At 45.2% G+C, this 12273-nt stretch overlaps 1 protein-coding gene across 3 annotated transcripts in view; it reads left to right on the top strand.

The window, feature by feature from the left end:
• Positions 1-12273, top strand: part of LOC119978237 (actin-related protein 2/3 complex subunit 1A) — a 73012-nt gene that overhangs the window by 40837 nt on the left and 19902 nt on the right. For all 3 annotated transcript variants that reach the window (XM_038819699.1, XM_038819697.1, XM_038819700.1), the window contains exons 4-6: positions 4163-4385; positions 7789-7896; positions 11078-11290. In XM_038819699.1, coding sequence (XP_038675627.1) covers positions 4163-4385; positions 7789-7896; positions 11078-11290 — 544 coding nt within the window. The remainder of the gene's footprint in view (positions 1-4162; positions 4386-7788; positions 7897-11077; positions 11291-12273) is intronic.

The raw sequence follows: 12273 nt of genomic DNA, 5'->3' as shown, positions 1-12273 counted from the left end.
GAGGACATTCAATGAAGCTAGGGAGAGAGGGGTGCTTCCCTTGATGATGTAACAGGCCACTATCCCGCTGATCCTGAAGCGGGACAAGGATCCGGAGCTGTTTGGGTCCTACAGGCTGATACCCCTATTGAATGTGGACGCCAAACTACTGGCCAAGGATTGAAGACTGCGTTCCGGATGTGATTAGGAGGACCAGATGGGGTTCGTTAAGGGAAGGCAGTTGGTGTCCAATGTAAGAAGGTTGCTAAATGCGATCATGATGCCCCTAGAAGTAGGGAGGTGGAGGTAGTGGTCGCAATGGACACAGAGAAGGCTTTTGATCGAGTAGAATTGGAATATCTGTGGGAGGTACTGGGACGTTCGGATTTGGGCAGGGCTTTATTGAACTGGGTCAGGTTGCTGTATCAGGCTCCTGTGGCAAGCGTGCGGACGAATAGACAACATCGGACTATTTTAGGCCACATCGGGGACAAGACAGGGATGCCCCCTCTCCCCACTGTTGTTCACGTTCGCTATGGAGACGTTGGCAATTGCACTAAGAGCCTCAAGGGCTGGTCCGGGGGGAGTGGAACACAGAGTCTCGCTTTATGCAGGCGACCTGCTCCTGTAGTATCGGACCCAGTAGAGGGGATGGAAGAAATCATGAGGGTTTTGGGGGAATTGGCCCGTTCTCAGGGTACGAACGAAATATGGGCAAAAGCGGGATGTTTGCGATTCGGCAAGGGGACAGGAGAGACGACTAGGGGAACTGTCGGTAGTGGTAGGGGGAAGTTTTGGGTATCTAGGCATCCAAGTGGCGCGGGAATGGAAACGGTTGCACAAACTTAATCTGCCCGATTAGGAGACCAAGGACAATTTCCGAAAGTGGGACGCGCTCCCGTTGTCATTAGCTGGGAGGGTCCAGACGGTGAAGATGACGGTCCTTCCAAGATTCCTGTTTGTGTTCCAGTGTCTCCCCATCTTTAGTCCACGATCCTTTTCTAAACAGGTTAACAAAGTTATCACAGGCTTTGTCTGGGTGGGCAAGACCCCGCGAGTAAAAAAGGGAATGCTTGAGCGGAGCCGGTCAGAGGGCGGGCCTGCGCTGTCAAACTGCAGTAACTATTATTGGGTGGCGAATATAGCCATGATTAGGGGGTGGTGGTGGTGGTGGTGGGGGGGGAACGCGACAGGGGGGGGGGGGGGGGGGGGGGGGGGGGGGGGACAGGGTGTCGACATGGGAGCGTGTGGAGGCGGCCTCATGTCAGGGCACCAGTTTGGGGGCGTTGATAACGGCGCCTCTGCTGTCCCGCCTGCACGGTGCTCCACCCAGCCCCTGTGGTGGTGGCGGCCCTGAGAGTCTGGGGGCAATGGAGGAAGCATGTGGGAGCGGAGGGAGCATCGGTCTGGTCTCCAATTTGTAATAATCACTGGTTTGCCCCGGGAAGGTTGGACGGGGGAGTTTCTGAGATGGCGAGGGCAGGATTGAGAGGATGGGGGATATGTTGTAGAGGGGAGCTTTCCTAGCTTGAGGGAGCTGGTTGGAGAAATTTGGATTGGCGAGGGGAAACAAATTTAGGTACTGCAGGTGCGGGACTTCCTACGTAGGCAGGTTCTCAACCTGCCTGCTCCTACCACTAAGCGGGGGGGATACAGGTATCGGGTAGTTTCCAGAGTGTGGGTGGGAGAAGGAAGGTCTCTGACATCTGTATGGAGCTCATGCGGTCAGAGGGCACGCAGACTGAGGAGCTGAAGCGCAAATGGAAGAGGAGTTAGGAGGGACAGATAGAGGATGGTTCTCAGGGCGGATGCGTTGAGTAGAGTCAACGCGGTCCACAACATGCACCAGGCTCGCCTGATATAGTTTAAGGACATTCATTGGGCCCACATGACAGTGGCCCGGATGAGCAGGTTCTTTGGGGTATGAAGATACGGTGCACAAGGGCTGTGCGGGGGGGGGGGGGGGGGGCAGAGAACCATGTATACATATTTTGGACACGCCTTAAGTTCAGGGGATTCTGGCAGGGGTTTGTAGATGTCATGTCCACGGTGTTAAAGACCAGGGTGGCACCGAGTCCAGAGGTGGCGATTTTCGGGGTGTCAGAAGATTCGGGAATCAGGAGGAGAAGAAGCAGACGTGTTCTGGTCCTTTGCTTCCCTGGTAGCCCGGAGATGGATACTATTAGCTTGGAGGGACTCAAAGCCCCCGAAGTCGGAGGGCTAACTGACATTGCTCGCTTTCTCTGTTTGGAGAAAATTAAGTTTGCCTTGAGAGGGTCAATGTTGAGAGGTGGCAACCGTTCATTGACTTCTTTGCAGAAAATTAATCGGCAGCAGGGGGGGGGGGGGGGGGGGGGGTAGTCTAGCTTAAAGTAGGGGGTTAATAAAGGTGGGACCTGTAAGGGAGGGAGACAGCTTTTTGAACTATGTTTATTGATTCATGCAAGTGTTTATTTTGTCATTGTTGTAAAACTAAAAATACCTCAACAAAATGTTTATTGAAAAAAAAAATATTTTATTCAACTTGAGCGTGATCACTGGTGGCAAATGGGCCACACTTTTTATTGAGTATTTGTATGTAAAGGTGAGTTATACTGATAATCGGAGCTGTTGCCCTGTATGTTCACTCACTGTGCGACAAAGAAACTTAATGATTTATACAAAATTTTGCCACATTTTACAGAGCATGTTAATTTCGGTGGGTTTGGCAGAGTGCACTTGCAACAGACAGAATAATAATCTTAATTAGTGTCACAAGTTGGCTTACATTAACACTGCAATGAAGTAACTGTGAAAATCCCCTAGTCGCCGCACTCCGGTGCCTGTTCGGGTACACTGAGGAAGAATTCATGGGATGTGGGTACCACTAGCAAGGCCAGCATGTGTTGGCAGCCCCTTATTTCCCTTGAAGTGAGTGGCTTGCTCGGTCACTAGAGAGGGCATTTGCGAGTCAACCATATTGCTGTGCTTCTGGAGTCACATGAAGGCCAGACTAGGCCTTCCCTAAAGTACATTAGTGAACAATTGCTGCTGATTGTCACGATCATCGTTATTGAAACTAGCTTTATTTCCAGATTCATTAATTGAATTTTAGTTCCACCATCTGCTGTGGTAGTATTTGAAACCATGTTCCCAGAGCACTATGCTACCACCTCTCTAACTGAGCTCAAGTAAATGTTTTAATTGTATTTTGCTGAGTGTACAATGTTAGTGTAAGTTTTGGAATCCTAGAATGATTACAGCACAGAAGAAGGCTGGACGGCTCATTGACCACCATGTCTGTGCTGGCTCTCACCTTGTGCCACTCCCTCGCCTTTTCCCCGCTTGCACAATCTTCTTTTTCAGATAATGATCCAGTTCCCTTTTGATTGCCTCAATTAACCCTGCCTCCACCACACACTTAGACAGTTTATTCCAGATCCTAACCACTTGTGTGAATGGGCAGGTGCTTTGCAAGCGTCTAATTCATGGAACATGGCATTTTGGATATTTATTGTGATAGAAGAACCTGAAAGGAAGAATATTTTAGAATTGCTAAACTCTTGTGTCTTGATTGCTTGTTTTTAAACCGTATAATTTATATTAAATCTGCTTTCAGCCATGATGCACATGCACACACATACAACAGGGTTTTTGTTTATTAAGAGCAGATTGGGAAACGTGTACTAGAAATTTTGTTGTATCTCCTGTTGACTTGAAAGTGTGACTGGCATGTCATCTGGTTGTATTTTCTGTATGATGGGTAAAGTAACTTGAGTCAATAAATATTGTAGAATCTTTGGACATAACATTTCAAAAGCACAAACTGCATGCTGTGGAACAATTTTTTTTTTTAACTTGTAAATAGTGGACAATTTTAATATTCATCCTTTAAATTAGACTTGGACAGATGTTACCACCATGGCAACTGCTAATTTTACCATTATTTCTAATAACTAACTAGCAACAGTAGGTTATTTATAATTGAAATATAAAATCAATAATTACATGTTTTAAACCATTTTTTTTGACACACTAGCCACAGAAATGATGGGCCTGAGCTTAACTACTCCTTTGTGGGGCAGGGAGTCCTTACTTTTTTTTGGCATTTGAAATCTAAGAAATGTAACAGCTTTTGTGGCATGTTTTAGTTGTTGGTTTTGTAAACAATTCAAACTAATTGATTGCTATGCTATCTGTACAGGCATTGACTGGGCTCCCCAGAGTGATCGCATTGTAACCTGTGGCGCTGACCGTAATGCTTATGTATGGAGTCAGAAAGACGGTGTATGGAAGCCAACATTGGTCATTCTACGAATTAACCGCGCAGCAACGTTTGTGAAGTGGTCTCCTCAGGAAAATAAGTTTGCAGTAGGTAGTGGTGCTCGGCTGATCTCAGTGTGCTACTTTGAAGGAGAAAATGATTGGTGAGTGAGTATTTGATAAAATCGAGTGCCGACAGCATTAGGTGCCGTCTAAGGAATTAGAGCATTTAGTACTGTTTTGTTAGATGTCTATGTTCTATTTCCTGTCGTCAAATGCATAATAGCCATGGGGCCTTACTTTTATAGTAAAAATATATAGGATTTTAGGTTATTGAGTTTTATTGACGAGCAAATGCCGTATAGTTTTAAGAACTCAATAAATTGGAGGAAGATTAGGCCATACGTCCCCTCAAGCCTGCTCTGTTATTTAATAAGATTATGGCTGATCTTGACCTTAAACTCAATTTAAATTTGGCAATCTCCACATAAAAGTAAATAATCTTTATTGCCACAAGTAGGCTTACATTAACACTGCTATGAAGTTACCGTGAAATGTCCCTAGTAGCCATAATTCCCGCCTGTTCGGGTACACTGAGGGAGAATTAAGAATGCCCAAATTACCTGACAGCACATTTTTCGGGACTTGAGGGAGGAAACCGGAGGAAACCCACGAAGACACGGGGGGAACGTGCAGAGTCCTCACAGTGACCCAAGCTGGGAATCGAATCTGGGACCCTGGCGCTGTGAAGCAACAGTGCTAACCGCTTTCCATAGTCCCAGATGACCAAAGGCTGTTTTCCCCTTTTGAGAACGAGAGCTGCCTGGTGGTGATTTAACCTGAGGATCACCACACCTCAGGCGAGGGGCAACATTGAGAAGGTGGGACCTTCATGAATAACCTCAGCCAGTGCGGGGATTGAAGCCGTGCAGTTGGCCTTTCTCTGCATCACAAGCCAGCTGTCCAGCCAACTGAGCTAAAGCAGCCCCCAACCTCATTATACTCAACTAAACATTCACAGCCCCTGATGTAGAAAATTCCAAAGACACTCAACCGTAGTTTCTCACCATATAAAAGCCTTTTTTCTATTCTTACCTCGCGTTTCATGCATTATATTCCATCTGCCATCTTCTTTTCCACCCACTTAGTCTATCTATCCCTTTGCAGACAATGTTCTCCTTACAGCTTATCCCTTCAAGCTTTGTATCATCAAACATAGGTTACACTCAGTCCTTTCATCTGATGTCATTAATATAGGTAAATAATATGGTTTGAAACTATGCCTGGATGCCAGATAGTTTTATTCGTTTAGAGTGAATCTGTGTGAAGTATTTACTAATTTATAATATTTGCAAATGCTGGGGTTTTACTGTCGAGCCTTGTTCTGCATTCCTGAAAGGGACTGTTAAACATTTAAACGGATAGAAGAAAATTAGACCATGGATTTTTTTTCTTTCTGTTAGTCATTGTGGACAAGCTACATAGAGGATTATTCAGGTCATCTTCTGCTGAAGATAGGTGACATTGTTTCAATGACAAATGTATTTTTAACTGTGGAGTTATTTTAGCTCTAATTTGTTCATGCTGGGTTTAACCTCCAGCTGTTTTGAACAAAGACATTTTAAACTGCTTAAATATGATTCCGGAGTATCTTTTAAAATATGCCCATTTTATTCGGCATCTGGGGGAAAATATACACGAGAATAGAAGGATCTCTAAATAAACAGCAGTCTTCAAACACTATTTGTTAAAATGCTTTGTTTTACGGTATTTTTCTATCATTGTCCTGACCAACTCATCTCCTGAATGCGATGACTCCTTGCTTGGCTCATTTCTTAGGTACTCGGTGTCCTCCACTACTATACTCCTATTATATGTATAAACTTAAATAGTTAGTGATGACTAGATATTCGACCACTGGGTGCATCATAGCCACATCTTCATTCACAGGCATGTGCCTTGCAGCAGAAACTGGTAGATAGATATCCAGTGCCAGCGTTTGTATCTCTGCTCATCGAATCCATGGGTACAGTGTACAGTTGTTGCTCTCCTGCTAGCACTCTGCTAAATAGCACTGACGGAGTGTAAAATTTAGGACCTTCCTGGTTTGTACAGATCAGCTGAGTCTTGGCAAGTGTTGATCAAAATGTATCTTTTTTATAGACGCCACAGCAATGGAAATATGCTGTAATCTAACTTCCTGATCCCTGAAGTGAATATGTCTCAGTCCTACATTCCCTTAAAATATCTATCCAATTCCTTCTGAAAAGTTTCCATACTTTCTTCCTCCCTGTGTATTTGACATTCCCTCTTAAGCTTACATCATCATTTCTGGAATTTGTGGCAATCTGAAATGTATTACCGGGATTTGAGTTTTCTACTGTCTTTAAAAATACTTCGATAATACCACCATAGAAACTTGTCTTCTGCAAAGTATCCCCAAGTTTTTTCAGTCTTTCTTCATGGATCTGATACCATAACATATCAATTTGGTTTCTCTTCCCTGTGCTGCCTTCAAATCCTGGATATCATTGCTGTTGTCTAGCGCCTGGAATTATACCATTTTATACGTGTAGCCATTACACTTGCTTGTATTATCTATTATCTCATGGTCTTACATAAAGATTTTGTTAGCTTTTATTACCGCTGGCAAGCACTATACTATTGATTGCAGTGAGTTGTTGATTAATGCTTTCAGATCCTGTTGTAGCTTAGAAGTATTTTGTTTCTAACTGCACTGTTCATTTCCCTTCTCTCCTCTCATAAACCCATCTTCTAAATCTGTACAGATCCCTTTGTGTTTGCTTTACTTCTGCAATTGTTTAAACCCCACTCCAAATTTGGCATCACCTTTTTCATTTGATCTTTCCATAAACAGTTTGGTTAACTTGCAGCATGTAAATCATGCTGCTGCATTATAAATCATGCTGCTGCATTGTATCATGATAGGATGCGGGTTGATGTCCACAATTGTTCATGTTGAACCAAAGCCATAGCACCATAGAATCCCTACAGTGCAGAAGGAGGCCATTCAGCCCATTGCGTCTACAACCACTCTCTGAAAGACACTGAGACCCTATCCCTGTAACCCCACCTAACCTGCACCTCTCTGGAATCAAGGGGTAATTTTATCATGGCCAATTCACCTAACCTGCACATCTTTGGACTGTAGGAGGAAACCGATGCAGAAATGGAGAGAAAGTACAAACTCCACACAGACAGTTAATTTTTCTTGCCTAAACCATCAGAGGTTGATTGCTGAACTCAAATTGATGCTTCCTTTCTCGAGGGTAGAATGTAAAATTGTGAGGCTCTTGTGTCTAGTGTCCACTGCTTTGCACAGCATTTGCTGAAGCCTGGGAACTGATCCCATCTATCCTCTTGCTCAAGAAATGATGCACTCTAAAACAGTGAAGGTAGTGAGATGTGGAAGAGGGAGATACTTTTTAACCAGATGAATGGAAGTTTCAAGATAATCTCATTTTAGGTGAAATTTATATTTTGCTTATTTATGAAAGAACCCATTTATTAAGCATTAACATAATTAGCTGTAGTTCTCTGTTTTAGGTGGGTGAGTAAACACATCAAGAAGCCAATTCGTTCTACTATCCTTAGCCTTGACTGGCATCCTAATAATGTCTTACTGGCAGCAGGCTCGTGTGACTTCAAATGCAGGTGAGAGGCACTGCAGCTTCTGTTTGAAGTTTTTATATAATTTTATGGGTGCTGGTTTTGGTCATAAATATACAATACTGTACCACACCAAAATGAATTTCATGCAGCTTCCTCTTGATGTCGAAGAAACATGTACATAGTTTCTTCAAAAAGCTTTGAATGTATACCACAGGAATTCAACTGAAGGATTCAGATGGTAAACTAAACTCCTGGAGTGAAGCTCTGATTATTGTCGTCAATAAAATTTTAGTGTAGAAGGAAAGGGCCATTCAAGTGCTGGAAGCCCTTTTCTAATCCATGTTTCAATGGACATTTGAGTAATTTAAATTACAAAATGGATGATGGTGCAAAGCAAACGGAGGTAGTAATGGGATAAGTAAAGAAACAAAAGTTGAGTCTCGAGGAGTTGTAAGTGGGAAAAGCAGAATTATCACTAGCTGCTGTTAGTGCTGTTTGCTCCTCACCTTGAATATGAAAATGTTATCAGCTTTGCTTCCAATTTCCACTCTACTCTCACATCAGGCGATTCATCTCTGACACTGCCCTTCTTTGTCTCGGCTTCTTTGTCTCCCCTTCCTCAGCTTCTTTGTCTTCCCTTCCTCAGCTTCTTTGTCTCCGTTTGTGGGTTCACCTTACGCTGATTGACTCTCCATTACCTTGACCATACTTTCTCTCAGTCTCTGTGTCTGTCGCATCTGTTCTGCCACCTTCCATAAAAGTGCTTTTGATAAGCCATTCTTTTCCTTAGCTGAGGATTCCCACTCCCTTGGCTGTTGTTAACAACCCTCAACTGTGTCCATTCCATTTTCTCCACTTTTCCTCTCGCCTCTTCCCCTCACTTCCAGAACCAGAGCAGGGCTCTGCTATAACATAGTGCTATGTATTTTATGCAAATCGGAAACGGGTCTTTTGGCCTAACTGGTCCATCCCTCTTCATCTAACCCAATCTGCAAAAACTTCTATTACTGTCTCTCTCACATTTTTACCTAGTTTCTCCTTGGGCATTAGTTCTTTTTCTTCCTGAGCATCTAGAAAGACTACTTGTCAATTGATTTTCTGTAAGACTGATTGTAGGTTGGCACAGGGCCGGCTCAAGGCACCGGCAGCTCGGGCTGTTGCCCGGGGCGCCATGTGCTTGGGGGCGCCATAGACTCGGGTCCCGTGCATGCGCAGTTGGGCCGGTGCCAACCAGCGCATGCGCGGTGGCCGCCCGCCCCCAGGGCGGCCCCCCGGCTCGGTCCGCCCCCCCCCCCCCCCCCCCCGTTCACTTTCGCCCCCCTCGGGTCCGCCCCCCCGCCCCGCCCTCGGGTCCGCCCGCGCCCCGCGTCCGCCACCCCGCGTGTCTGCCCCTTCCCCCCCCCCCCCCCCCCCCCCCCCCCCCGCCCCCCCCCTTGGGTCCGCCCCTCCTCGGCGCCGCCCCCCCCCTCGGGTCCGCCCCTCCTCGGCCCCGCCCCTCCTCGGCCCCGCCACCCCTCGGCCCCCCCCCCCCCTCGGCCCCGGCCCCCCCCCTCGGCCCCGGCCCCTCGGCCACCCCCCGCCCCGCCCCGGCCCCGTCCCCCCCAAGGGCGCCGAAGTTCAGCTTGCCCGGGGCGCCAGCAACCCTAGAGCCGGCGCTGGGTTGGCAGTTACTCATCGTATTCAAAAAGACTTTATAATGACTTAGAATTTACAGTACAGATTCGAGCCATTTGGTCCCAAAGGCCTATGTCAAGGTTTCTACTCCACAGGAGCTTCCTCCTACTCCCCACATCTTGCGTTGACCCCTCTTATCCCTCATTTATTGCCTCATGGATCCATCAATCTCTATCCTAAACACAGGTGGAGAGGTTTAGGGAGTGTGTTCTAGAGATTTGGAATCTCGGCAACTGAAGACACTAAATCTATCGTAGAGTAATTAAAATCAGGAGATGTTGAGAAGATGGAATTGAGACAGTATTAGTGACTGAATATGTGGATGAAAGTTTATTTTGGGATCCGATATGACACCGAATTTGAAAACCAATCTGGTTCAACCAGTTGGCAGAGAGAGAGATGGAGTTAGTGCCAAGGGAGCCAAGTTTGTGGCAAGGATAGCAGATGATGGCTGCAGTCTTCTCGATATTTAATCGGAGGATGTTTCAGCTCATCGAGTACTTAGAATTTAGGGACCGTAGTGGGGGTGGGAGGGAGTGGTTTAAGAGACATGGTAGTGACTGAGATCTGGGGTTGTCATTGTATATATGGCAACCAAAATTGTGGTTTTGGATGGGCAACATGAGAAATAGGATGGGTCCCAAGAATCGGTCTTCAGAGGTAACTGAACAGGGTTGGCAAGATAATTGAGTGAAGATGATTCTCTGACTGATTAGGTAGATAGGAACAGAACCAGGCAAGTGTAGTCCCACCAAGCTGGATGACAGCGAAGAGAATTTTGGGGAGGATGATCAGCTGTCAAAGCCTGCAGACAGGTTGAGAAGGACGAGGAAGGTTAGTTTGCCTTTGTCGCAGTCACACAGAATGTCATTTGTGACTTGCTAAGAGATGTTTCGGGTAACATAGCAGGGGCAGGTAAGTGATTTTAAGGGAATTATACATGGTGTTGTGGGAAAGTTGAGGTCATATTTTGGGTGAGATAGTGCCAACAATTGATTTTCTGTAAGGCTGATTGTAGGTTGGTAGTTACTCATCGTATTCAACGGTTGTATTATAGAAAAATGCTTGCATAGTATTACCACTTTATCTCTTGACCATTTCTGTCTTACACCAAATGCTTTGTAATGTTTTTGTGATGTCATGTTATAGAACATAGAACATACAGTGCAGAAGGAGGCCATTTGGCCCATCGAGTCTGCACCGACCCACTTAAGCCCTCACTTCCACCCTATCCCCATAGCCCAATAACCGCTCCTAACCTTTTTGATTACTAAGGGCAATTTATCATGGCCAATCCATCTAACCTGCACGTCTTTGGACTGTGGGAGGAAACGGGAGCACCCGGAGGAAACCCACGCAGACACGGGGAGAACGTGCAGACTCCGCATGGACAGTGACCCAGCGGGGAATCGAACCTGGGACCCTGGCGCTGTGAAGCCACAGTGCTATCCACTTGTGCTACCGTGCTGTATCTTTTACTTAACCATGCAGAATGTCATTAACCATCCCTCACCATATTCTTCTGACAATTCAATTTTATTTCCTTTAGAGTTTTCTCTGCTTACATCAAAGAAGTAGACACAAAGCCTTCTGCCACACCCTGGGGTTCCAAAATGCCTTTCGGACAAGTAATGGCAGAGTTTGGGGGTGCAGGTAGTGGTGGTTGGGTCCACAGTGTTTCTTTCTCTGCCACAGGAAACCGCCTGGCATGGGTCAGCCACGACAGCACTGTATCTATTGTTGACGCTGGTAAAAATATGACGTAAGTGCCATTCCGTCTCTTATTTTCACATGAACGAAGGGTCATGCTGGCCTCCAATTTCAAAATTATTGAAGTAAAGCATAGGAAGATGGGTTTTGAATCTAAGCATATATGTCAATCACCACTTTTCTAATGTTTTTTATTTCAAACTTGTCCAGCAATTTTGATACATTGGTGTTAGGAAATGTCTACTGTAATTGAATCGTGAAGTGTTGATGTTTGGTATCCTTAAAATTAGAATTTCATTTACATAAATTGAGGTTAGGTGTGTTGATTTTATGATTCAAATGCATTCAAATTTGGTGGTTGACATTTGCAATATCTCACATTGGTTAAGCAAGTGTGAAGAGACAATTTGTGTTTGTACAAAGTAAATTCGCATCACTTTGAGTATCGTCAGCTACCTACTCCTGTTCCTTTGTTTCTGTATTAAGTGTTGGCATTTATTTTGTATTGAGTTGTTTTACATAATGCTTTCTTGTGTAATGCATGTTCGCACCACATGGTGTCAGTAAGATGCCATGTAAACGTGCACATCCTGACATTGGGAGAAAATGTCGGCTAGTAGCCTTGATCAAAACCACCCCTGATTTTTTTAGAAAGAACATGATACTGTTTCTAGATATTAATTCTTCAAAGCAATTTTATTTTTACCTAGAGTCCCTGAAGGAGGTTGTTCTTTCCAGCTCGGCTGTTCCCAAGGTGTCTGTTATGAAATACCAATCATAAATCGGAGAGTTATTCTATTGCAAACAGCAGTTGGTGCGGCTCTAGGCCAGAATGAGGGAAGCCTGTTAATCTTGCTGCAGTCTAGGCACTTGACATCCTAGTCTCTTAGCATTGATTCCTGAGGCTTAGGCTACTGTGAAATTGTGTGTTCTATCGTTTGTAATTGAGCTGCTCCCTGTAATTGACACTCCTTGAGCGATCAGGCATCGAGGGAGATCAAACTCTGGGTCTCCATGGTACAATGGTGATGGGTG

Source organism: Scyliorhinus canicula, chromosome 15 (assembly GCF_902713615.1).
Source record: "Scyliorhinus canicula chromosome 15, sScyCan1.1, whole genome shotgun sequence".
NCBI lineage: Eukaryota > Metazoa > Chordata > Chondrichthyes > Carcharhiniformes > Scyliorhinidae > Scyliorhinus > Scyliorhinus canicula.
Note: the sequence above shows the minus strand (reverse complement) of the source record. Positions and strands in the feature narration are given on the sequence as shown.